Source organism: Furipterus horrens, unplaced genomic scaffold (genome assembly GCF_987537825.1).
Source record: "Furipterus horrens unplaced genomic scaffold, mFurHor1.1.pri manual_scaffold_12, whole genome shotgun sequence".
NCBI classification, from domain to species: Eukaryota; Metazoa; Chordata; class Mammalia; order Chiroptera; family Furipteridae; genus Furipterus; species Furipterus horrens.
Window position 1 is genome coordinate 77,722,251 of NW_028327182.1, and position 27,074 is coordinate 77,749,324.

Consider the following 27,074-nt stretch of genomic DNA (forward strand, 5'->3'; position numbering starts at 1 on the left):
GTGTCCTTCACAATGAGCTATGAGGAACAATTACAGGATACCATCAGAACTGACGCTAGAGTGCCTTCAACTACCTCTCTCTTTATTGAAACTATATGTTAACTATGACCTTGTCTTATGTATTTCTTTCTATAACATTTTCAATGTATGTTTTATCTCCAGTAAATGTGATATTCAAATAAAATGGTGAATCTGATTTTTTTTAATATGTACCATTCGAGAGTTGAGACATTTTCAGAGTAAAACGGTTGTGTCCCCATCTGACATAAGTGATTCAGCTATAGTAGTGGCAGCCGCAGTATTTACCTTGTAACTGCCATGCTTTAAATTCTGAGCTACATCTGCCTAAGACATTGAAAACACCAGTAAAGGGACTTAAATATTAGTTCTTGGCCCACAACTTCTATTTTTTTAATTTGTTTAGTAATCCATAGGAGAAAATGGTTATTATACTGATATTCTTTACTTTATGATGGATGAAACAGGTAACAGTAGGCAATGGGTCAATATGGTTTTATTTCAGTATTTACTAGAGTTTTAAATATCACATTAAAAAAAAGGTATTTCAAAAAGTGCAAAATATCAAAGCAAATCAGTGCTATTAATCTTTCCATGCAAACAATCTCTTTTGCTAAGATAGGCAAAACCAATTTTGGAGTTTGGAATACGTATAAAATGATACTCTACCAGAGTTTAAAATTAGGCGTGGTCAGGAGATTGCACATGATACGACTGAAATAGTGCAAATAATATACAATTAAAATCCCTCCCATTGACGCGCCAACATCAATCAAGGCTCAACTACAACAGGAGGGTGTACACAGCCCACACAGGGGGCACACCTGGAGTGCTCAGCTCTGGTGAACCGGGAGGTTGTGCTCCTGGGCCCTACAGGACACCTATCGCATTAGGCCACTCTGCCAAGCCCAGGAGACATAGCAGCTCTACCTAATACATAGAAACAAACACAGGGAAGCTACCAAAATGAGCAAAGAAACATGTCCCAAATGAAAGAACAGAACAAAACTCATAAAATAAAATAAAATGGAGACAAGCAATCTACTAGATACAGAATTTAAAACTCTGCTTATAAGGATGCTCAATGAACTGAGGGGAAGAGTAGATGGACTTAATGAGAACTTCAATAGCATAAGAAAGGACATGGATACCATAAAAAACTAGTTAGAAATGAAGGAGACACTAAAATAAATAATTTACAGGAAATCAACAGTAGGGTAGATGAAGCTGAGAATCAGATCAGCAATTTGGAATATAAGGAAGCAAACAACCCTCAATCAAAACAGCAAAAAGAAAAAAAATTTTAAATGAGGATAGGCTAAGGAACCTCTGGGAAATTTTCAAGCATGCCAACATGCACATTATGGAGTTGCCAGAAGGAGAAGAAAGAGAGCAAGAAATTAAAAGTGTATTTGAAATAATGATGATGGAAAACTTCCCTGACCTGGTGAAGGAAATAAGACATACAAGCCCAGGAAGCAGAGTCCCAAACAAGATGAACCCAAAGAGGCCCACACCAAGACACATCATAATTAACATGTAAACAGTTAAAGAATCTTAAAAGCAGCAAGAGAAAGGCAGTTAGTTACATACAAGGGAGCCCCTATAAGATTGTTAGCTGATTTCTCAAAAGACACTTTGCAGGCTAAAAGGGACTGGCAAGAAATATTCAAAGTGCTGAAAAGCAGGGACCTACATCCAAGACTACTTTACCCAGCAAATCATTTATTTGGATTTGAAGAGCAGATAAAGAGCTTCCCAGACAAGGTAAAACTAAAGGAGTTCACCACCACCAAACCAGTATTATATGAAATGTTAGAGGGTCTTTTAAGAAGAAGAGGGTCAAAAATATGAATAAAATGGCAATAAATACATATTTATCATCAATTGAATGTAAAAAGCAAAATGAACAAGCAGGACAGAAACAGACTCATAGATACAGAGAATATTTTGATGGTTACCAGATGGGAAGGGGATCAGGGGCTGGATGAAAAGGTGAAGGGATGAAGAAGTACAAATTGGTTGTTACAGAAGAGTCATGGGGGTGGATGTAAAGTACAGCATGGAGAATGGTTAATACTATTCTAATAACTCTGTATGGTGCCAGGTTGGTATGAGATTTTTTGGAATGATCACTTAGTTATATAGTGTCTAATCACTGGGTTGTCACCTGAAACTAATATAATATTGTATGTCAACTGTAATTGAAAAATAAGAAATGGATTAAAAATACAACTAAACAAAGGATTTAAATCAAGCTTATTGGAGCTTCCAGGTTGAGGAATCAGAAGCCTTTTATGTGCCAGTGTACCAGGGCGCCAAAACTCCAAAGCATCACCCTATGAAATCTCTTCATCTGGCTGTTGTTTGAACAAGAAATACGCAAATCTGATCTTTCTGGAGTTGGGGAAGTTGCAAAAAATATATAAAAAGGAAAAATGATCATGTCCCGTGACTTTGATGCTGACCAGAACCTGTCCTGATAGCTTAATGATTAAGGGAGTGGACATACGAGGAATGAGAGAGGCAGGTCTGGGTGTTTTTACATCGACAGCTGAATGCAGGAACCGCCGGCCAGATGGCGAGATGCACAAGGCAAGTTACGGGATAAGCGTGTGGAGCGTCCTGGCCCTTTCCCGGCGCACCCCTCTCCTGGCACACCCCTCTCCCTGCACCTCCACCTATTCACTAATCCAGAAGTTCTCCAAATCGAGTGAAACTTCTTACATTAGGTGTCATTTCACATACATTTGATTATTTTAAAATTTGTTGTTATTTTCAGCCAAAAAGGCATCCACTGCCTTATTATACTGCATCATGATTAGAATGCTTATTTGTATTTTCTTCTACATGTTTCTTAACTTTTAGAATAGTTTTTTTTAATGAAATATGTCCACTAAGATGCAAGTAAATTAAAATGTAAATATGGTGACTTCTTTGCATAATTACAACCAGGACGGAGATCACTGGTTTCATGACATGTAGTCCTTTGAAACAACTAACCTTTACTGACTCAACATAACTTTGTATATAAGGATATATATTGATTCAGCTACTAAGGAAGGAAAGGGAAACTAAGACAATTTTGCTACCCACTTCAGCTTGCCTTATTCAGCAGATGTTGAAATTGGTAGATCCTAGGGTACTTAAGACTTTCTAGTTCTAGGTCATTTGCCTTTGTTACTTTTCTTTATAAAGCTGTACAGTTACATAAATAAATATTTCAGTTTCCACAAGGAAAAAAATCAAGCTTATTACCCTGTGTAATATACAACCAAGATAACAACACAGGCAGACAGACAAGATATAAAGCTCTTTTACAGTTACCTGCCCTTCATCACCAAGAAAAACATTTCTTAGCATTGGTTTTTCTAGCTATCCAGAGTTATGCTGTTCATCTTTGGTTATAAGAACTCGCTTTTGCTTGTCCTTGGGTTTACTCCTAAATAGTACCAATTCTTCTAGAGCAAAAAGCTTTCCCTGTAAGATATATTGAATACTACTTAATTCTCAATAACCCTTATTTCAAAATCAGAATTTACATATAAAGAAAATAAAGTATTCAATTTATCTGAAACTGCTTAGTGGTTTAGTCAGCATTAGTCTATATGCAGATGGGTAAAGAAAGGCAAGGCTCTGACCTATACACAAACCTTACCTCTACAATCTCCAGGGTGATAGTAATTAACCTTCCCCTACCTTTTCTCTGCAGAAAGGGATAAAGATCACTGCTGTTGAAGGGATGTCTTAAGTGAATGTAATGTCAGTGCTTTTGATAGCATGATACATTTATTAAAAAAAAAAAAAAAAAAACACAGCTTGCCTGCCTATGCCACTCAAAGGCCTGTGGAAATCTGAGGGGAATGTATCACAAAGAAAACTGCAAAAACAATGGCAAACTCTGACCAATGAGAGAGAAAATACAGCACAGTGATGAGCAAATGCCTTGGAAAAAATTAATCTACATTCACCCATTTTCTTCAAGGTATATCTCACTTTGCATGTTCTGCCACTTACTCTGCAGTAGCTATTCCTTGGCCCCGACAGGCATAAGTTTTTCTTTTAGAATAAGAAACATTTCCTCCTAGCCAAACCTACATGCTCAACCAACACTGCCTGTGCCATGAGCCTTTTAAATAAGCATTCTGGTTTATGGGTACCTAGGAAGGCAGTGATGTTTACAAAGTGTTTCTAAAGAGGGCACAGAATACTACCTTCACCCAAGGTGATATGGCAGGTGACTTACACAAATTCTATTTCACCATAAATGCACCACTAGAGATTTATTCAAGGCTGTATAATTTGTTTGCTAGCCTTTATAAATCTTTACCCTCAACTTAAGAACATTAGCTCTAGCAGATAACTTAAGTCAGACTTCATCTAGATAGGAAACATCTTTGCTTTATAAAGATGCACCTGAGGTGAACCAAACTGTCCACTTTATACTCTCAGAGGAGCTCAAACAATTGTGAAAACAATGAACAGCATAGCATCAGTGATTCCTAGGAATGAACCTGTCAGTCTGCTGAAGAGAGAGTAAAGAGTACTTTCTCAAGCTACATTTTAGTCTGTGTTCATACAGGATTTGTAAAAAAGACAAGACAGCTCAAAAGAATGACTGCCCAACGGTCTTCTCCATTTCCACTTAGACTTAGCTTTCAAATGCAGAGAACACTGAGGAATGAGAAATGAGTGTATCCCAAGTGCCTGCTTCCTGTAGTCTGCTTCCAAACTAGAATATTTCCTAGAAAAGTTTCTACCAGCCCAAATCAAACTCAAAACAGACTCAATACCATCTGACATAATAAGCAATGAAGTGTGGCACCTGTTTACTATCATTAAAGAATTAAGGATGCAAACCACCCCCAGCTATGAAGAAATAATGCCAAGTATTTATATGAAGCCAGTGGTTAAAAAGTAATAAGGTGTCTTCCCTTTGTTTTTCACTCACTTCCAAAATGGAAGATTATCTTGTAAAGTCCTGAATGGTGAGTAAGTGGCAGGCAACATGCAAGAAATGATGTAGCCGAGGAGAAAAAAACTGCAGCAACAAACAGGTGGATTTTCTGGAGAAGGACCCCTCGATGTCCACCTAGGGGAAAGAGGGGAGAAGAGGTCCTCAAGCAACCACAACTGGAAAGCACCCAGGTAGAATGCCGGACTCTAATGTACAACCTTTCTGTTATGTATCTTAAAAGGCTGAGTAAGCTAAATCTCAGGATGGGCTGTTTGTAATTAAACTTATAACTGTTGCCATGGTAACTCTTAGATGATCAGAATTGTTAAGGTTGTGTTTGGATCCTAAAAATGACATACGTGGCCCTGGCTGCTGTGGCTCAGTGGATTGAGCATCGGCCTGCGAGCCAGGTGTCGCTGGTTCGATTTCCAGTCAGGGCACATTACTGGGTTGCATGTCAGGTCCCCAGTTGGGGGCACGAGTGAGAGGCAACCACACAGAATAAAATAAATAAATAAATAATGACATACGTTATTGGACCAAATGCTAGCAAAGCACATGCACACGCATGCGCGCGCACACTTTCTCACACTAATTAAAGCACTATAGCACCTCTTCCCCATGAATTTTAACCAGAGTCCCTCTAAAAATGAATAATGACCTAGGTTTTTGTGACGGGCAACAGAAAAGTATATTTATAAAGAGCCCAAGACACCATAGTTCTTTATAACATGTTGTATACATGACATTTAAAAACTTACATTAAACAACCCTAGAAGATTCAGTTTTACTGTAAAGGCTGATCAAGGAAGACACCCTGGGTTTGGTAGATTTCTTTGAGGACCAGCAATACTGTATCTTCAGACTCCCTGCAAAAAGAAAAAATTATGCCGTAAAAAGAAGGCACTAACATTTATACTAGATACTTTACATTAACTCATTTAATCTACACAATCACCCTGCAAGTTAATTTTTTACTATTGCAAAAAGTCATACTCAGAGGTGATGTAATTGGCAGTGGTTTGGAAGTCTAGGGTTACATCCAGTAATGTAAAAAAGCTAGCAGTAAATGACCAAGAACTGTTCCCTTTCCATAGAATTCATTCTTGGGACAATATGGAAGAGCCCATCCAGTTGCTCTCCTTAATTGTTTAAATGTTACTCACTTTCTTGAAGAGATAATACAAGCACATGATTCAAAACTCAAGCTATATAAGGGTATAATAATGAAGTCTCCCCCACCTCTGTTTCTTAACCACTAGTTTCCATCTTCTGACAAGCAATGCTATCAATTTTTCATGCATCTTCTAGCTATTCTGTGTGTATAAGCACTTATGTCCAGTTCATAAAGAAATTTGATTATAAAAAATAACATTTAAGAAGGTTTGCCTTCAGGATATATGGCTCTAATATTTCTTTAGATGAACAATTTTCAACCACTGTGCTGCAAAAATTTTTAAAACATGCAATACCTGACTATTTAGTCAGGGGCACCAACCTCTTTCCGCTTAGATTGTCAAATTAAAAAGTGACAAGAGCCAACAAAACAATAGCTTTCCAGTGTGAACACCCTTTTTCTTGTTTTTAAGTATTTATTTATTTATTTTAAGATAGAGAAGGGAAAGGGGAGGGAGGGAGAGAGAGTCAGAGGGGTGAAAGAGAGAGAGAGAGAGACAGAGAGAGGGAGAGACATCAATTTGTTCCATTTCTTTATGAAATCACTGGTTGATTCCTTTATGTACCCAGATGAGAATTGAACCTGCAGCCTTGGTGTGTACGGACAGTGCTCTAACCAGCTGAGCTACCCAGTCATGGCCTATTGTCCTGTCTTGAACCATAAATATATAGGTCACATAATAGAGTTGATCTTATTGGTCACATCACATAGTAAGGTTGGATCTGACTGGCTAATTCTTGGTACCAGAAATCCTTATATTCAAGTATAGGCACCTGATTTTTTAAAAACTCATAATCTGGAGCAAAAAGGGTAGGTAATTTCTGTTTGTGTGTGTGTGTGTGTGTGAATCAATCAAAATTACTATTTTTTTTTGTCAAGTTGGGAAAAATATATTTTTTGGTGTGCTGAAGAATTTTAGTAATTAGTTTATGTGTGCTATGAGATGAAAAAGCTTGAAAATCACTGCTCTAGATGTGTAGTTCAACTTTTTTTTGAGTCATGAATCTATTTGAAAATCCAGTGGAATCTATGGGTTTCTCCCCAGAAAAGACCACATATTCATATATACCCAAAATTAAAGACAGATTTCATTAGGTTAATAGACCTGTTCTGTCTCCTACAAACTCCATACACAGATCTTAGGTTAAGAAACTCATGCCAACAAGGGGGGATTTTAAATGGTGTGATATTAAAATGGTATGATCCTGATGCATACAAAGAGTGAACAAAAAAGAATAGGAAGTTCAGAGAGAGTCCTAAATACATAATATGAATTCAATATAATAAAGTTAGAAGAATCTCAAATCTATTAACTGTTGCAATAACTGGATAGCCATCTGGAAAATGACTCTGATCAATCCAAACCTTATGATAAATTTTAAGTGAATTAAAGATTTACATGTAAAAAATCATAAAATATCAGAATAAACTGTGGTAAGGAATTCTTTGGAAAGTAAAGAAGCTCTAAGTATAACACAAATTCCAGAAGCCAAAAAGGAAAAAAACAAATTCGACTATGTAAAAATAAAAATTTTCTGATTAGCAAAACCCAGAGTATGCAATGTCAAAGAAAAACTCGGGAAAAGGTACTTGAAACTCATATTGCAGGCTAATCAATTTAAAAAACCCAAAATTCCAAAATAAAAGAATAAAAAGTATAGACAGCTCCCATAAAAAGAAATAAAAATGGTCCCTAAGTATATGTTAAGATGTTTCAACCTTATTCATAATAGGAAGCATGTAAATATTTTTAAGATTTATTCAATCTAAAGAGAAACAGGAGCATAAGAGGAATGCAATTTAAAGCTATAGCATACACAGTACATACACTGAAAACTACAAAACACTGTTGAGATAAAGTGAAGAACAAAGTAAACTGAGAGATACCATGTTTGTAGACTCACTATTAAGATGTCAGTTCTCCCCAAATTAATCTATAGATAAAATGTAATCACAAAGTTCCAGAAAGCTTTTTGGTTGAAATTAACAAGTGCATTCTAAAACATACCTCTATGGAAATGCAAAGGACCTACAAGAGCTAAAAATAACTTCAAATAATAAAGCTGAAGGACTGATTTCATAAATCTATAGTAATCAAGTCAGTGTTTTATTGGCCTAAAGATAGACAAAGGGATCAATGGAACCAATAGGTCCAGGGCAATTTAATGGTTTCTCCATCTCAGAAACAACAAATGTTGCTAGAACAATTGGATATTCATACGCAAAACAATGAACCTTAATCCTTACTTCACACCATATTAAAAATTAACTCAATCAAAATGGATCATAGACCTAACTGTAAAAGCTGAAACAATATAACTTTTAGAACACAAAAAATCTTAATAACTGGATTTGGCCAAGATTTCTTCAATATGCCAAAAACACAAACATCAATAAATAGATTTCATGAAAATCAAAAACTTCTCTTCAAAACAAAATGAAAAACAAACTACATCCCATAACTAGAATATAGAAAGAATTTTTGCAAGTTACTAAGATAATCCAATTTTTTTAATGGAGATAAGGTTTGAGCAGATAATTCACCGAAGATGTACAGATGGCAAACACATGAAAATAGGCTGAGTATTGTCATTAATTAGGGAAATGCACATTAAAACCATAATGAGGTACCATGTGTTGCTGACGATATAGAGCAACTGCAACTCTCAAACGCTGCTGATGGGAATGGAAAATGCTGGCAGAAAAACAGTTTTAAAAAATCATCTTGCCCTGGCTGGTGTGGTTCAATAGATTGAGCACTGGCCTGCGAACCAAAGGGTCGCTGGTTCAGTTCCCAGTCAGGGCACATGCCTCGACTGCAGGCCAGGTCCCCAGCTGGGGGTGCAAGAGAGGCAATCACACATTAATGTTTCTCTACCTCTTTTTCTCCCTCCCTTCCCCTCTCTAAAAATAAATAAATAAATAAAATCTTAAAAAAAAAAAAATCTTACCCATTAACTTTACTCCTAGATGTTTACCATAGAAAAATTAAAGAATATGTTCATACAAAGTCTTGTACATAGCAGTTTTGTAATAGTCAAAACTGGAAACAACCCAAATGTACATCAACAGATGACTGGCTAAACAAACTGTGGTATATTCATACAATGGAATACTATTCAGAAATGAAAAACAGAGAACTACTGATACACACAACATGGATGAATGAAAGAAGCCATACAAAAAGTAAAGTGTATTGTGGTATGATTCCATTTCTATACAAGTCTTGTGCAAACTAATCTGTAGTGACAGAGGAAAGGCAGATCAGTGGTTCCCTGGAGACTGTGGAACAATTAGACCAAAAAATCAAAAACAGTAAACAAAAAAACATTTACCAGTAGCATAGATGGCTTTGTAAAGCAAATAAATACTCATTGAAACTCTCGATGGGCTTCTCCTGTAGCACGTAATCAATGCGTTGACCTCCATTAAGCATTCCTACATTGATGGGGGGAACTTCTTCTTTAACTGCTGCAGAGGTCTCTTCTGTGTCAACATCTGCATACGGAAGAACCATAGTAAGAATCTAAAAGCTGCCAGTCCTCCAAGGTTGTCAGTACTTCCCCTCAGACTCCAAGTTTACTGTAAGATGGACTACTCTGTTCAGAAAGCTGTCTCCTGTCATCCTGCTCTCACTCCCCTTAAAGGTTCACAAGTCACACTGATTTTGTCTAATCCCTTTTTTTCTTTCCTGCACCTTTGATAGCTAATTCATTTGCCTTTGGTTTATAAACTAAATGCAAGCAGGAGTGAAACTCTTTACACAATTGAAATGCAATGTTAACTGTGACATTAAAGGAGAGTATCCTGGCTAGTCCCCAGGCAAGAAAATAAAACTGATCCATGAAGACCCAGACATTCCCCTGTAAAAGCAAGTGCTTCAGAGAGTAGGATCTTAACATCACCCAACAGTTACCCAGTAGGGGATGTTTTAAAGCCTCATTATCAAATGCTCGGCTTCTCTTGACATTTTTCCTCACAAATAATGTTCTTCCATAACTTGTGCCTATTAGATGACAGAAAAGGCTAGCAGAGCTGAAGACCCATAGCACTCATAGTGTGGGCCCCTTACAATAAAAAGGGCAAAGTAATAAGTCCCTCAGAGAATAAGAACTATATATCACAGAGTCGATCTTATCTGGTCTGATTGTAGGAAATCAGTGTGTACAATGCCACCAACCACTAGGCTTCTCTGAACTTGATTCAGGTTCTGCTTCAGTTTCTTCCACAGTTTCTGAAGCTTGTAAGGCAGGGTATGGAGCTCTGGTGAAAGACTTCCAGGCCATCCTCAGTGAACCTAGCAAGTTATTCTTAAGGTCCATGCTCATCCTGGTCAAACCTTCTCTCAGTTCTGAAACATATATGAATAAAGAACGTTACATGGTTTACAATGAATTTAGGGTCCAATACAACTAAACAAAGTAAATGAGATCTGGAATTATCAGGTTCTGTACTCAAGTCTTACCTAAGTGCATCCGCTTCCTGCCTTTATGATGTGGGATCAGCATTGGCTCAAATTCCACTCCTGGGACCACCATTGGTTCAATTCTATAAGCCACAGGATCAAACTACATAGGAAAAACAATAGCTACATATACCTCTGCTGAACAAAGATAGTCTGAGGATCTGCAAATGTGTAACAGGCAAGAATGATTATGAGCTCTTTTTTATTTTAATGTACAGCTGTTCTGCCACATCACTTCCAGATTCATACTATTTATAAGTTATCTCATTACTAGAGAATAGTATATAAAAAGTAAATCAACACAATAGAAAATCACATCCTCTACCAAAATACTCTAATATTCAAGTAAAACCACAAGAGTTGTCCAATGCTTACAGGGTGATAAATATTGAAGAAACCTTTGCATGTTGGAAATTTGTAGTTGGGATCAATTCTTTTTAGTCCTCTAACAGTAAGGAACATTCCAATAGGAGATCCAAAAGCAAAGAATATTTCTGGTTTATAAATGAGCCGGGGGTATTTTACAGACACCTGGAAGGAGAAAATGAAAGCATCTCTCAATGACAAAAGTTAAATCTGTTCTTATCATAGGAATGACAGGCAATAAAATGAACAAAGAGAATTAATATTGTTACCTGCCCAATGCCAACATCCAGATAGCCATTCCCAGGACCATTAGCACTACTGCAGAACTCCAATTCTTTAGGGATAGTAGAGATATTCACCCCTGATTGCAGAGTTGGTCTATTATTACCCTAAATAATAAAAAATAGTTTTGTGGAACTGCTATGTAGTAAAAATATCCAAAGGATTTTATACAGTTTTCTACTGGTTTGAAAATCTGCGTGGGCAAGTTCTGAAATGACAGCCAATAATTCCAGGAAGTCTCAGAAAACAAGATAAAGCTCATGAAAATAAGACAAAGTTGATAAAAACAAAAGTTGCCTTAAATTATGAATTGACATCGCTACATACTCTAAAACGATGAAAGTTGTACACACTTATTTGGGCACAGCTGAAACTCTGGGCAACCATCATGGGAGAAAATAATGGCAGAGCACTGTGGAAAAGGACACTGAAGATTGCTAAGAAGTTCAATGAAGTGCTATACCTTTCTAATTACAGCAAACAGAATGTCTCTATGGGTATAGAAAATGATGCAAATACTGGGCCTTAAATAAGAACTGAGCAACCTGCTAGAAAAGTTGAAAAATAATTAACTACTAAAACATGGAAAAGAATTCAGTGGCCAAACTGAATGTACTAGTAGAGTTACAACATGGATAAACCCTTCTTTTTTCAATATTGTCTTCCTTTTTATTGATTTTATTGAGGTGACACTGGACAACAGGGATAAACCTTGAGTATGTCATGCTAAGACAAAGAAGCCAATTATAATAAGCACATACTGTATGAATCCATTTATATGAAATGCCCAGAATAAGAAAATCCATAAAGACAAAGTAGATCAGTGGTACTAAGGAAGGAGGAATGGGGAGTGACTGCTAAGGGTATGAGTATTTTGGGGGGTGGTGGTGGTGATGGAATTAGACAGTGATAATGGTTGCACAACTCTGAATATACTGAAAACCACTGAAATGTACACTTTTAAAGGGAGGATTTTATGGTATGCAATGTAAATTATATTTCAATAAAGCAGTTATAAGAAAAAAAGAACAGGTGTGACAGTTCTACCTAAGACACAGAGGCAAACAAACACAGGAGCCTCTCAAGATGAGGAGACAGAGAAGCATGGCCCAAAAGAGGAAACAGATCAAGGTTCCAGTGGGAGAACTAAGCGACGAGGAGATAGCGAACCTAACAAACGAGGAGACAGCCAACCTAACACGCAGAGTTCAAGACACTGGTGATAAAGATGCTCACAGGCCTGACAGATATGCTTAAGTACAGCAAACGCATAAGGGAAGAAGCAAAGGCTATGCTAAATCAAACGAAGGAAAATGCACACAAAACCAATGGTGAAAGGAAGGAAACTGGGGTTCAAATCAATGATTTGGAACATAAGGACGAAATAAACAGTCAACCAGTACAGAGTGAAGAAACTAGAATTGAAAAAAAATGAGGAGAGGCTTAGGAACCTCTGGGACAACTTGAAACATGCCAACATCCAAATCATAGGGGTGCCAGAAGGAGAAGAGGAAGAGCAAGAAATTGAAAACTTAAGTGAGAAAATAATGAAGGACAACTCCCCAAATCTGGTGAAGGAAATAGACACACAAGTTCAGGAAGCACAGAGAGTCCCAAACAAGCTACACCGAAAAAGGACTACACAAAGACACATCATAATTAAAGTGCCAAAGGTTAAAGACAAAGAGAGAATCTTAAAAGCAGCAGAGAAAAGCAGATAGTTACCTACAAAGTGGTGCCTATAAGGCTATCAGCTGATTTCTCAAAAGAAACTTTGCCAGCAAGAAGGGACTGGCAAGAAGTATTCAAGGTGATGAAGAGCAAGGATTTACAACCAAGACAGCAAAGCTATCATTTAGAATGGAAGAGCAGATAAATTGCTTCCCAGACAAGGTAAAGCTAAAGGAGCTCATCGTTACCAAGCTATTATTATATGAAATGTCAAAGGGACTTACTTAAGAAAAAGATCAAAATTATGAACATTAAAATGACAACAAACTCACAACTATAAACAACTGAATTTAAAAAATAAAAACAAAATCCAACGAAGCAAACCAGAACAGGAACAGAATCCTAGGTATGGGGATCATTTGGAAAATTATCAGCTGGGAGGGGGAAGGGGGAAAAATGGGGAAATGGTACAGGGATTATAAGAAGATTAATTGTTTGGTACAAAATAGGGGAAAGTTAAGAATAATATAGGAAACGGTGAAGCCAAAGAACTTATATGCACGACCCATGGATGTGAATCAGGAGTGGGATTGCTGGAGGGAAGTGGGGGTACTGGGAAGAGGGGAGCAAAGAGGGGAAAAAATGGGACTACCATAACAACATAATCAATAAAAAATATACTTTAAAAAGAAAAAAAATGAAATTGTAGCAGAAGTCTAGGGGAAGTAAGACTTCTGAAGCTAGTAATATTGTTAAGGTATCAATAAACTTAATCTCTAAAAATAAAGTCAAAACTCAATTAACAAAATTACTTAGCTCCCTAGGCTACACACTTCACAAAGCAAAAGGACACAAGGATGTCAAAATTGTTTAACACTATAAACTATATTAAGCACATACCATTGAATTTTCTCTGGTCCTAAAGTAATTTAATATCTTCTTTCTTGGTCCTATGGGAATTCCCATTTCCTGAAGATCTTTGTCTGTACATAAAGCCTGGGCATAGAAAATCAAATATCTTTCTTATTTCTAGGCAAAATAAAATCAAGTAAATGTCCTGTTTTATAAAAAGAATAAAACCTAAGCACTCTGTTGTTCTTTGCTTTATATAACTAGGGCTCCCTAGTGGTACATCATTAATAACTTAAGAGAAAGAAATAGTATTTTATTCATAGAAAAAGCCTAAAGAAGAATACAAGGTATCACTATCACAGTATCATTGCTATAGTAACATAGCTAACACTGTATTACTCAAAAAAATCAACAGAAGTAGGTATCTAACTTTCATATGACAGAAAAACCCTCCTTGATTTCCATGCTCACTTGGATGTCACAGTCCTGAGAAAGATTATATTCCTGCTTATGGACATAAGCAGTAAGAACATAAGAGCAAACGCAGAGCATGAAACAGACTAACGTTCAAGATCTCAGCAGAAGTGCTACTCACCTGACTAGGGAAGCCTTCCTTCACCCTCCCAAACTAGGTTAGTTCATCCTATACATTCTCATGCCACTGTGTACTTTTCCTTAGAACTTATCACTATTGTGATTTAATTATGTTTTTCTATTATTTGGATGTGTTTTGAGCAGTAAACTATAAACACCATGAGGTTAGCAACCATATCTGTCTTATTCACCACTGTCTTCAGTACCTGGTACGGTATGCCTGATTATAGTAAGCTTTTACTAAATACTTGCTGAATGAATGTACTGCAAACCAAAAGAAAAACACAAAAAAGTGACAAAAAAAAAAAAAACCAAATAAGCAAATATCAACAGCAGAGTTCTTGAAAGTATAACAGAAAATAAGAGTTGGAATAGTTACTGGTCATTTTTTCTTGCTCTCATGTTTTCATGTTTTCTGAGCTGTGCTGGTGTTTAGTCTTTGCTCTGTTGCTATCAATAACTCCTCTGAACTTTAAACTCCCACAAAGCAAAGATTACTTGATATGATTAAAAAACACATAAATACTGCTAAAGAACATTACTAATGGTAACAAAGTATTTATGACTAAAATGCTTCTAAAGGGCAGGCTCTTACTAAGCAGTGTGGTGAAGATAAACAATAAAAATACTAAAAACTGTATGACAAAGTTTTAAAAGATTTTTTTACCAGAGCTTCCTTATCTACTTTCTCCTTCTCAAATATACTAAAGAATTCAGAGAGTTGAAGTTTCTTCAGGTCTTCTTCTAGCGTCGGTGTGTCTCCTTGATCCATATTTGGTGAATCCTAAAAATCACATTGTAAAGTTCATATGCTCTACATTCATTTAGATATTCCTTTTATTAATACCAATTTTCAGTAAAGAAATGTACTACATAAGATTTTCACATAGACATGAATTTTAACTTTAAATAAATTGGGATTTATACAAAATATAAACTAAGAGGTACTGATCTCTAAGTTTTGCAACTTCATTTGAAAACTTAATATATTTTAAAGTAAATGAATGAGTGAATGAATAATTATCAAGGTATTGTTCATTATCATTAACAAAAAATATTTACTGAGCTCTTATTAGGGAAACAGTGTTTAAGACATAAAACAATCTAAGGCAAAGCCCTGCCCTGGAGGAACTCACAGTCCAACAGGAGAAACAGGACATCTGCATAAAAAGAGAAGTACAAGACAGTATGTGTATATATATATATATATATATGTGTGTGTGTGTGTGTATATATATACACACACTAAGGTACTAACAGCATAACTCAGCACTACAGATAAGTGTTCACAGGGCTCTGTTTTACTAAAAGATGCTTAAGTCCTCCCACTGCTTTCAAACAAGTTCTATAAATTATATCAATTTGCACCTAATTAATTGTTCATTTCATCATATGCAAATTCCACTTAAGCTCAATGATTTTATAGTTCTAATAACAAATCAGTAGTGCATATTTATAATGGAAAATAAGGTACTAATAGGTATTTTAGAATGTGGCAAATATTTGTAAAGCATATTGGTATCTTGCCTCTTATCATCCAAGAATGACAGAGATAATTACAAGTCTGTTTAAATAAATGTAAATTTAAAGTTAATGCTATGAGACTAAACTAAGCGAAAAACAAAAAATAAGTCTAAAATTTAAAGATTCTTATTAAGAAAAACAACAAGAGAACCTATCTAAACATCTAAATTACCTTTTGACTGTCGATATTCCCCAAAGAATCTTTCTGATTTGTTAGGATATCGAACAATATAAGCGAACCTATAAATAAAACAGAAGAAGGGACAATTTCAGAGCATTAACACTAATAGCTGTCTTTTATACAAAATAGTAATAAGCCAATCAATTACGCATGTAGTAAAATCTATGAAGCAGGTAGTCTTCTTTTGCACTCCACCACCACCCTTCCAACCGTTTCCAAATTTTTCATCCCAGACCAGTTCTAGACCTCTGAATCTGATACTGATAAAAGACATTGTTCTTCAAAAACAGGTGTCCTAAAAATGTGATCATCCTCTCTGGTTACAGCAAATTCATTTGTTACCTAAACTATGACCAGCAATGGATACACCCCCTTTGAAATCAGGGTTCCTCTGCAGAAAAAGTGTATATATTCGGTTCATTTCTGAAGCAACTGTGTCCACAATAGTCTGACAGTAAGTGGGGCTATTGTAGAAGAAGACATCCAGAATTGTGTCGTTGGTGAAGTGCCGTAGGCGGTTAATGCTGGGCAGGGTAATTCGCTGCAGATCTCTGTAAAGAGAAAAGATATTTTAAGTAGAAAACCAAAATACACTCCATAGCTTCCTCTAAGTTATGTAGCTTCACCTCCAAGCTTAGACTTAGATATTTAAAGATACAAGAGGCAACTATCAACTTACAGGAAATACAGAGGACAGAGAAAAATGTTTAATCAACAAAATTCAGAGTGTAAGCTCTACAAGATAAACAACTCAGTTTCAATACAAAAATTGCATGAAAATAACAGATTGAAAGGTAATCAGGAAATGAAGAGAGATTTAAGACATATCAACTACTTGCAATTTATGGACCTTATTTGGATCCCAGTTTAAACTATATCTGTATGTATGTGTGCATCTGTGTTTGTGAATGAATATGTGTATATATATGTGTATATAGATCATGAATTTACTACACAATTAGAAACTTGAACACTGCATATTTGCTGATATTAAGAATTTTTAGATGTAATAATGGTGTTATATTTTATTAAAAGTCCTTTAAAATATACAAGATGAAACATTTACAAATGAAATATAATGTCTATGACTGGACTCAAAAATAATATGGTGGAGGGATGGGCCGTAGACACGGGTACAATGATAGGGATGGGGCAGAACTGGCCATGTGTTGGCTCGTTGAGGCTGGATAATCATAAACAGTACATGAAAGTTAATTAAATTTTCTACTGTTGTGTAAAGAATTCTCTGTAATAAAAGGCTTTTTTTTAAAGACAAAAGATACAAGAGGGTTTTCCTGGAATTCTCAGTGTTAAAGTTTGGTCACAAGCCAAATGATAAATGGGATCAGCTCTCAGTGCAGAATTTCTTAAAGTTGAAAGAAACCAAAGGCAAACAGAACTCATGTCTCGCAAGGAAAACCACTCTGACATTTACTAAATCAACCTCCAGTTAAGACTTTCTCAAAATTCCCAGAGAAATTCCTCAAAGATTGAACAGTTTCTGTAGTTTAGAGAAGGCTATGTGACCTTAGTCACCTCTGAGCAGTAGCTTAAATATGTGAACTCTATACCTAGTAAAATCCACACCACAATGGAGTATTTGGCACGTGGAATATGCTCAACTCATAGGGTTAAGAACCAAGACACAGAATCAGCCTGGAAATAATGCTGATTACTTCTTTTATCTCCCAGAGAAGTATCTCCTAGTTCTATCATAGAACTATATGATAAACACACTTCTTTCTAGAGAGCCCATAGCTGAATACCCTTTAAAAATTTTTTTTTTAATTTATTCCTTTTTTAGAGAGAGGGAAAGGGAAGAAGAAAGAGAGGGAGAAAAACATCAATATGAGAAACATCAATTGGTTGCCTCTTGTGTGTACCCCGATGGGGATCAAACATGTAACCCAGGCATGAGCCCTGACCAGGAATCAAATCAGCAACACTTCACTTTGCAGGATGATGCTCAATCCACTGAGCCACACCAGTCAGGGCACGAATATTCTTAATATAAGGCAAACATTACCATAAAAGTTACAAACAAAGATGGAGGCATAGACAGACACGCTGTGTCTCCCTCCACAACTAAGAAGGAATACAACTACCTCAAAACTAGAAACAACCAGAAGTTCCAGAAAATCAAACTGTATGGAAGTCCAGAAAACAAAGATATAAAGAAGAAATACTCATCCAGACAGGTAGAAGGGGTGGAGCCAGGGCGGAGAGGATGCGGTGTGGTGGCAGCAGCAGTGGCAGCAGCGGTGGCAGTAGCAGGCCGGCAAAAAGTACAGTCACACGTTTTAAAAAGGAGGGACACCTGTGGAGCATTCCCAGCTCCTCACCGGACCTCGAAGCTCACGGTCCCAGCACCAAGGAAAATCAAGCCTCATTGCTTCTGACTGTGCAGACCAGTGGGGGTTGGGGTGGAGGCAGAGACTGCCGGTCTCAGCAGAGTCTGCTTGTTCAAAGGGTCCTCACGGTAGTCCTAAAATATCCACTGACCCACCCACTCTGGGAATGACAGCCATTGCAGCAGCTAGAGGGGTGCCAGTCTGGTGCAGAAGTGGGAGAGGTACCTGGAAAAGGGGCGAGTGCTGGGCAGGCAGCATTGTTCCCTCTCGGACCCCTCCCCCACATATAGCACCACAACGTGGTGAAACAGGTCACCCTGTACTGATGAATCCCTAAGGCTCTGCCCCTTACAACGTAACAGGAGCGACAGCTCTACCTGGGACACGGAGGCAAACAAACACAGGAGCCTGTCAGAATGAGGAGACAGAGAAGTATGGCCCAAAAGGGGGAACAGGTCAAGGTTTCAGTGGGAGAACTAAACGATGAGGAAATAACCAAGCTAACAGATGAGGAGATAGACTACTAATAGACGCAGAATTCCAAACACTGGTGATAAAGATGCTCACAGGCTTGACAGATACGCTTGAGTAAAGCAAACGCATAAGAGAAGAAGTGAAGGCTATACTAAGTGAAACGAAGAAAAATCCACACAAAACCAATGGTGAAGGGAAGGAAACCGGGGTTCAAATCAATGATTTGGAACATAAGGAAGAAAAAAAGTCAGCCAGTGCAGAATGAGGAAGCAAGAATTGAAAAAAATAAGCAAAACTTCCCAAATTTTGCGAAGGAGATGGACATATAGGTCCAGGAAGCACAGAGGGTCCTGGGCAAGCTGGACCCAGAGGGGATCACACCAGGACGAATCATGACTGAGATGACAAAGGTGAAAGATAAAGACAGAGTCCTGGGGGCAGCAAGAGAGAGGCAGAGAGTTGCCTATAGTGGTTGCCTACAGGACTATCAGCTGTTTTCTCAGAGGACACTTTGCAGGCAGAGACTGGCAAGCAGTATTCAACGTGATGAAAAGCAACCTACAACCAAGATTACTCTATCCAGCAAAGCTATCATTTGGAATGGAAGGGTAGATGAAGTGCTTCCCAGAGAAGGTGAAGCAAAAGGAGTTCATCATCACCAAGCCATTAATATATGAAATGTCAAAGGGACTTACTTAAGAAAAAGAAGATCAAAACTATGAACACTAAAATGACAACAAACTCACAACTATCAACAACTGAATCTAAAAAATCAAAACAAAATCCAACTAAACAAACCAGAATAGGAACAGAATCATAGGTATGGGGATCATTTGGAGGGTTATCAGCTGGGAGGGGGGAGGGGGAGAAATGGGGAAATGGTGCAGGGACTAAGAAGCATAATCGGTTCATACAAAATAGGGGGATGTTAAGAGTACTATAGGAAAGGGTGAAACCGAAGAACTTATATGCACGACCCATGGACATGAACTAAGGGCGGTGGGGTTGCTGGAGGGAAGGGGGTTACCGGGCAGAGGGGAGCAAAGGGGAAAAAATCGGAACTACTGTCATAACAATCAATAAAATAGTTAAAAAAATAAATAAATAAAACATTAGAAAAATAAACATCAAAATTGGTGAAATTTTGTGCAGCCATTTTAATATTGAAGATGGGAGAAGATACGCAACATTTTCAGTGTATTGTGCTTTATTATTTCAAGAAAGGTAAAAATGCAAGTGAAATGCAGAAAAAGATTTGGGCAATGTATGGAAAAGGTGCTGTGACTGATCAAATGTGTGAGAAGTGGTTTGCAAAGTTCCTTGATATTACTGACATTTTGGCCAGATAATTTGTTGCCATGGGGCTCTCTTATGCATTGGAAAATGTTTAGCATCACCCTTGGCCTCTACCCACTAGATGCAAATAGCAGAAGAGAGCCAATATACTCAAAATACCCAAATCAAAAAGTCATTGGTGAAAATGAAAACATGTCCTTTATTTTTATGGAAAAAAACTAAATGGACTTTTTGGCCAAACCAATAGTTGTACCAATTATACCTCAAGTTATAAATACTCATAATTTAATGCTTGGGGATTTCCTTTTTCCCCCCAAATTTGGACAAATATTATCTAAATTTCATCACAAAAGAAGCAATAAGATACTATGTACATCTTGAGGTAGGTTGGCTTTTGACATCTGAAGATGGAAATGCTTATGTGCTATACGAAGAAAGGAATATTTGTTGTTAATGCTATATAAAAAAAGCTGTAATAGTAAATATTAATGAGCCAGTAAAACATACTATAAGAAAATTCACACAGCTCTTTACTCCTAACCTGGACTACTTAAATCAAAGGATTAGTTACATTTAATAATGTCTCTTTAAAAAAGTAATAGAAGTACGAAAAACTTTTTGTTGAACAGAATTTTAAATATATAATCAGTTATAGCAGAAATGTCTCTAAGCATATCAATGATCAGAGAACATATTACAATCATGGTTAGCAACTCAAAGGTCACTCATGGACAGGGACAACAGAGTGGTGATTGCGAGGGTGGGGGAGGTTGGGGAGTAGGTGGAAGGGGAAGGGGATGGGGAAATACATGGTAACAAAAAAAGGAAAATATACAATTAAAAATGAACTATTAAAAAAAAAGTGTATGGTATTACTCACACGTCCACACCAGTAGAATGCAAAGGACTGTGCCAGTTGACTGGAAGAAATTCTACCCTCCCAATCTGCTGATTTTCTTGGGCTTTCTTAAAATGTGTTTGTAGTAGGTTCAAGGAAACGTTGCGAAAGTCATTAACTGGAAAAGAAAATTAACTTATGCAACAGTGAAGCAATGAATTTGTAGAATTAAGATGCAGCAGATCGTATCATTTTATTCTTTATCTACATTTACTTAGAACATGTATTTACTTCAGTCAAAAATAGCAAAGTGGGCCCTGGCCAATGTGGCTCATTTGGTTGGAGCATCATCCTGTGAACCAAAAGATCGCAGACCAGATTGTAGGTTTGATCCCCTGTTGGGGAATGTATGAAAAGGCAACCGATTGATGTCTTTTTTTCCCCTCTCTCTCTCTCTCCCTTTCTCTCTCTCTAAAAGCAATTAAAAAAAAAATGTCCTCAGGTGAGGATAAAAAAATAAAAAAAATAAATAGCAAAGTGGTATTCAGAAAAATTATCAATACATATAAGAAAAGCTGTTTCTGCACAGGCTGGTGTGGCTCAGTGGATTGAGTGCTGGCCTGTGAACCAAAGGGTCGCTGGTTCAGTTCTCAGCCAGGGCACATGCCTGGGTTGTGGGCCAGGTCCCCATTTGGGGAAGCAAAAGAGGCAACCATACATTGATGTTTCTCTCCCTCTTTTTCTCCCTCCCTATGCCTCTCTCTAAAAATAAATAAATAAAATCTTTAAAAAAAATAAAAGAAAGAAAAGAAAAGCTATTCCTTTAATAGAACTTGCTTTTACTATACATTTCATCAAAGAAAAAGCTAACTTCAAAATGGCTAATGTGTCATGGAAACTGTTTCAATTTTTAAAAGAAAGAAAGAAAGAAAGCAATCACATGACTTCATCAATTGGCTTTGCAGTCAGATTCCTATTCTAAGTTCCTGATTCTTACAAACAACCACTACCCAACATTTAAGATTTAAAAAGAAATACACTGTTGTTTGAAATTCATATTACATCAATCTTAACCTTCTAAGAAGGTTTACACTTAGAAGCATTAGCCAGTAGGATAAGACTCCCACATTGGGACAACTAGACTTTGAATACTACCAAGTTTTAGAGGATAATGCTTTCAAAATCAAGTTATGCTAATGACCTAAATATTCCAGTTAGAATATCAAGAGGTTTATCACAGTATGAATTACAATAGTTTCTGTTATTCATTTAAACTGTATCATCTGCACAGTCCCTTTAAATTTGGAATGGTTAGACATAGGACCATCACTTCATAAAAGAATTTTATAAGGATTAAGGGCTTGTTGATTCAAGAATTATTAGTTAAGAGTATAAACTATTAGCCTAAGGAATTTACTAGTACTTTAGGTCTAAGCCGGGAAGCTTTACTACCTTGCCACCTGTCTTTAGCACTCCAAATCTTACCGTTTCCCCGAAAATAAGACAGTGTCTTATATTAATTTTTGCTCCTAAAGCCGCGTTAGGTCTTATTTTCAGGGGAGGCCTTATATTTCTAAGCACTAAGTCTTATTTTCGGGCGATGTCTTATTTTCGGGGAAACACAGTATTATGCAGCTACGACAACAGATTAAAAACACTTTATTTCACCTCACAGAAGCACTGACTAATACTCCCCTTAAATGATCTAATTCTTACATGCTTTACAAACCTACCACACTGTACAATGCTTCGAAAGCGGAGATCACAAGCTGGTCCAATCCCATGGACTACAAACACCAAGTGGTCTATTTGTAAAGGTTCCCCTATAAATGAAATTAAAAAGAAAACTTATCCTATATAACTAGTCACGTAGTCTAAAATCAAACATTCACAATGAATAGGTTATAAAGATGGGCAAGTTAAAATATAAGCAAATAATTTTAAAAACACAAAGTAATCCTATATATAACTATGTACTTAATAAAAATAGTGATTTTACTTCGTTTCTAATTTAAAATAAGTCTGTGAAAATTTTTTTCAGGTTTTTAGAACTTTTTACTTTGAAATAACTGCACTCTTACAGAAAACTTGAAAGAATAGTAAAGGAACACCCATGTACTTTTTACACAGATTCAACACTTTAACACTTACCACATTTGCTTTATTATTCTTTCTATATATGTCTGTGTGTATACGCACACATTTATTCTTCTGAACCAGTGGGAGCAGGCTGCACACATCATACCTCTCTCTTTAACCCTTTAATATTTTAATGTGTTTTTCTTTAGAATATTCTCTTACATAACCACAGTGCAGTTACTGAATTCAGGCAATTTAATATTAAAATTTAACATTAATAAAATAATTTCATATAATAATATAATATTCCATTTTTATTAATTGTACCAATAATGTCTGGTATGTATTTGAAGCCTGAAAATTTAAAACCCATCTTTTAATTATAGTAAGTCTAAGACTTTGGCCAAGAGACAAGTCATCTCCTCTGAAAGATAAAAGGGGTTATATAATCCAGTTAATTACATTATAAAACTAACCATAAATGACACCAGATAGCAATGGATAACCATCAAGGTTGTATTGAAAAATAGTTTTCCTTAGTTGAAAAACTTCAGCAACAGGAGGTACCAGAACTAACTTTCTAATCAAACAGGAGGAATCACACTTCTTAGAATTAGGACTAAATCAGTTTACCTGTAGTTAGTGAATTCCTGGTTAGTACTGCTAAATTTTACCCATCCCACCATATATACTTAGTAAATTTAAAAGAGATTTGTGTACCTATTAAGAGTTTTAGATGAAGTGATGCTAATGAAAACTACGAATAAGCTCACATAATTAATTAAAGATCATTTTTAAGCCTTAAGATAATACAAATCCATAGAAAAAAGTCACAATTTAAATCATAAACAAATAAGTATACCAAAAGATAAGGAAAAAATTGAGGATTAACATTACCACAATGAATGTCAACAGAGATGTTTTCAACCCCTCTTTTTACTGTTCTTGGTCGACCCTGCTCAGTGGGTGTTGAACCCCATTCATCGGACCCTGCAACTGGCTGGTAATGCACCATAAGCTTAAATAGAAAAAAAAAGTCAATAATATTTAATCCTATAAGCTCTATTAAGCACATACCACTGAGTTTTTCTGGACCCAAAGTAGTTTAATAAATAAAATAGTATCAAACATTCATAATGAACAGATATAAAGATATTCTACATTAAAGACATCTCTACTTATAAACTCTGAGAGGCAGAAACATGTCTTTCAAAACATAATATGTAGTCAAATCTCAACTGGAGTCTTGATATGCAACTCCTACAGCTTGAAATGAGAACAGTGAAAATAATTTGGCTAATGCTGTACAATTTAAATATCTTATAATTTTATTTGTCAATGTTACCTAAATAAATCTAAGAAAGGAGGAGAGACAGACAGAGAGAAAGAAAGAGAGAAAGAAAACATACACCGGGCTAATGACACCCTACATAGGCAAATATGCCACATAATGTAGCAGTGGTATTCTTAATCTACAGTGGCATAATTTTCCCTAAGAAAACTCTTTTGTATAAACTGAACAGGAAAATAGTAGTGGCAACAAGTTTTAAGTTTCATCATTGTCAATGTAATATAAAAATTCCCAAAGGTTATCCTAAGTAGAATCCCTAGGAAAAAGAAACCAATAAAGTTATCTTTAGTAATGCAATTAACCCTTAATCTCAACATTAGAGAAAGGCTATTAATTTGCTTTACCTTTGGATTGTGTAATATAATAATTTCTCTGTTGGGAGACTCCAGTTTCTTTTTCCATTCATCCAGAGTTACAGCAACCTTGTAAGTTTCCTTAAGAGAAAACACATTTCATTAGATTTCTCTAATAGTTCTTCTATTAAAACTAAACTTTTTTGCAAGAATACTGCTAAATAAACAATTACAATAAGAATGTCCTACTCCAACTAACAGAATTTATTTTAAAATTACAACAGATAATAGTATGGGACAAAGAAAAAAATCACTGCTACTTGTGTCATCTATACTGGAGATAAATTTTTCACAGTCTGATATTTTTCTTTCAATAATATCAATGCATGTATATTTTCCATAAAATTAGAAATATATTGCACATACAGTTCTTCCTCTTGCTTTATGAAATTTATTGTGAAATTCTTTTAAAATGTAATATTAATAGTACAAGACAAAAAAAATCAATCCTAATTCCATCATCTAGACTAGCAATAATCATTGTAAACATTTTGATGAATTTATTTCAATAATATTAATGTCCTACTCCAATTTAAGCAAATATCAGACTGTTATCAGAGCAAGAAGAATAAAAGGCAAAAAGACAATTCTGGGTTCATAGTTTAACTATTAACAATAATCACCATTAGGGAAAACACTTTTTCATTTAAACGCGTAACAATTTTAACAGTATATTTTAAAATCTGAAAAAACTACTTTATCTTGAAACTAATTTACAAAAGGAAGGCTATAAACTGTGTGCAGATAGAACCAAACTCTTCCTGAAATTTTCAAAAAATATAAGACAAAGGAAGAAAAAAATTATTAAATAAGAAAAAATGAAGAAAATTAGTTAAAAAGGGTCAAATACCTCTAACACTTGGCTGAAGCTCTCCGAGTAGGGAATATACTTATTATCTTTGTCTCCCTTGTAAAACCAGGTACATCGTCTCACTTCTGATGCCAGCTCGTCCCAGTATACAGCATACCGCATCCTCTCCCCCATATGAACATCATACCTGCCCCCATCAGTGGGGACAACTCTCCCATTACAATCCTTTCCTATTAAGAATTGGAAAGGGGAAAAAAGTACATACAGTATATCAAGATGAATGTCCAAAATACAGTTCTGAGTTATACTCTAAATAATGTTATAAAACACATGACTGAACAGTTTCTACTTGAATAAACATTAAACAAAATGGAACTTAATCATTATCTGTTTTTTACTACTTTACAAACCATCAAAACCATTTTCGGTTTTAATGAAACATCAAAAAGAAAAATAATAATAATAATACCCAAACACTGTTTTGTTCTTTTTCAGAGGAGACAGTAGTTCTCCCTTTAAAAAAAAATGTATATAAAATGGCTTTTCTAAATTGTTGGCTTCAGGGACCAAAAGGTGAAATAATGACCATGATCAACATGCTGATAAAATAGTAACTAGGGTAATGTTTCATAAAAGAAGAAAAAACAAATGACAAATTCATTCTTTTGCAATGTGAAAGTGGCACCCCTCCCACACACACTCTTTTTAAACAAAAACTGAAACATGAGCTAAAACATAAAAAATATTATTAGATAATTATGCAGAAATTATAGTAAGTACGTAATAAAATACAGACCAAATTCTTAAATATTATAAATTGTCTAGGTGGTAATGCAGAGCTTCTATATAAAAATGCTAGAGGGGATAACTAGAAAAAAATCTAAAATGTATTTTCATTATTTTTAAAAGATTTTATTTGTTTATTTTTAGAGAGAGGGGAAGGGAGGGAGAAAGAGAGGGAGAGAAACATCAGTCTGTGGTTGCCTCTTGCGTGCCCTAACTGGGGGCCTGACCTGCAACCCAGGCTTGTGCCCTGACTGGGAATCAAACCCATGACCTTTCAGCTTTCAGGCCAATGCTCAATCCACTGAGCCACACCATCCAGGGCTAAAAGGTATTTTTAATAGCATTCACTACAGGGACTAATATTATAGTTTGAAAGAAATGACACAGTAAGTCTTTGTCTATTATAAGTCATTTTTCTCCTACCAGAGCCATATGCCTCTTCCAGCTGCTGTGAATCCTCCAAGTTGAAAGGAATCCATATCTCTTTAGAATCTATTATCTTACAATAAAACCAATGTGGAGAAACTGGTTCATACAAACTGCCAGCATCCATGTCTATTAGCTCAAAGGAACTACATGAGTTTGGTGATGGAGATGGGTCTGACTGAGTCAGCTGCTCCTGCTGTGTTTCCACTGATGACATTTCTC

General features: G+C 36.0%; 1 protein-coding gene across 2 annotated transcripts; it reads right to left on the reverse strand.

Annotated features, from left to right (window-relative positions):
• Positions 1 to 4,830: 4,830 nt before the first annotated feature.
• Positions 4,831 to 27,074, reverse strand: DDHD2 (DDHD domain containing 2). 2 transcript variants are annotated; one of them, XM_090258269.1, is made up of 17 exons: positions 26,850 to 27,074; positions 25,680 to 25,870; positions 24,821 to 24,910; positions 24,023 to 24,143; positions 22,780 to 22,869; positions 21,089 to 21,224; positions 16,430 to 16,638; positions 16,079 to 16,146; positions 15,050 to 15,166; positions 13,837 to 13,932; positions 11,253 to 11,372; positions 10,993 to 11,148; positions 10,618 to 10,720; positions 10,333 to 10,503; positions 9,488 to 9,650; positions 5,737 to 5,844; positions 4,831 to 5,110 (listed from the first exon to the last, which is right to left on the reverse strand). In XM_090258269.1, exons 1-16 carry the CDS (start codon positions 27,067 to 27,069, stop codon positions 5,763 to 5,765), a joined length of 2,133 nt encoding a protein of 710 aa, XP_090114395.1. In that variant the 5' UTR covers positions 27,070 to 27,074; the 3' UTR covers positions 4,831 to 5,110; positions 5,737 to 5,762. The 2 variants fall into 2 exon arrangements, with proteins under 2 accessions (XP_090114395.1, XP_090114396.1); XM_090258270.1 differs by lacking the exon at positions 22,780 to 22,869.

What these genes read in the sequence shown, in the direction of transcription:
- DDHD2 (XM_090258269.1), bottom strand. Translation starts at nt 27,069, where the DNA reads ATGTCATCAGTGGAAACACAGCAGGAGCAGCTGACTCAGTCAGACCCA. An exon ending in CATTGCTGGTCATAGTTTAG is followed by an intron (nt 16,147 to 16,429) that starts GTAACAAATGAA and finishes TTTTATTTATAG; the next exon opens with GTTCGCTTATATTGTTCGAT. An exon ending in GGACCAGAGAAAATTCAATG is followed by an intron (nt 11,373 to 13,836) that starts GTATGTGCTTAA and finishes TTTATTATTTAG; the next exon opens with GGTAATAATAGACCAACTCT.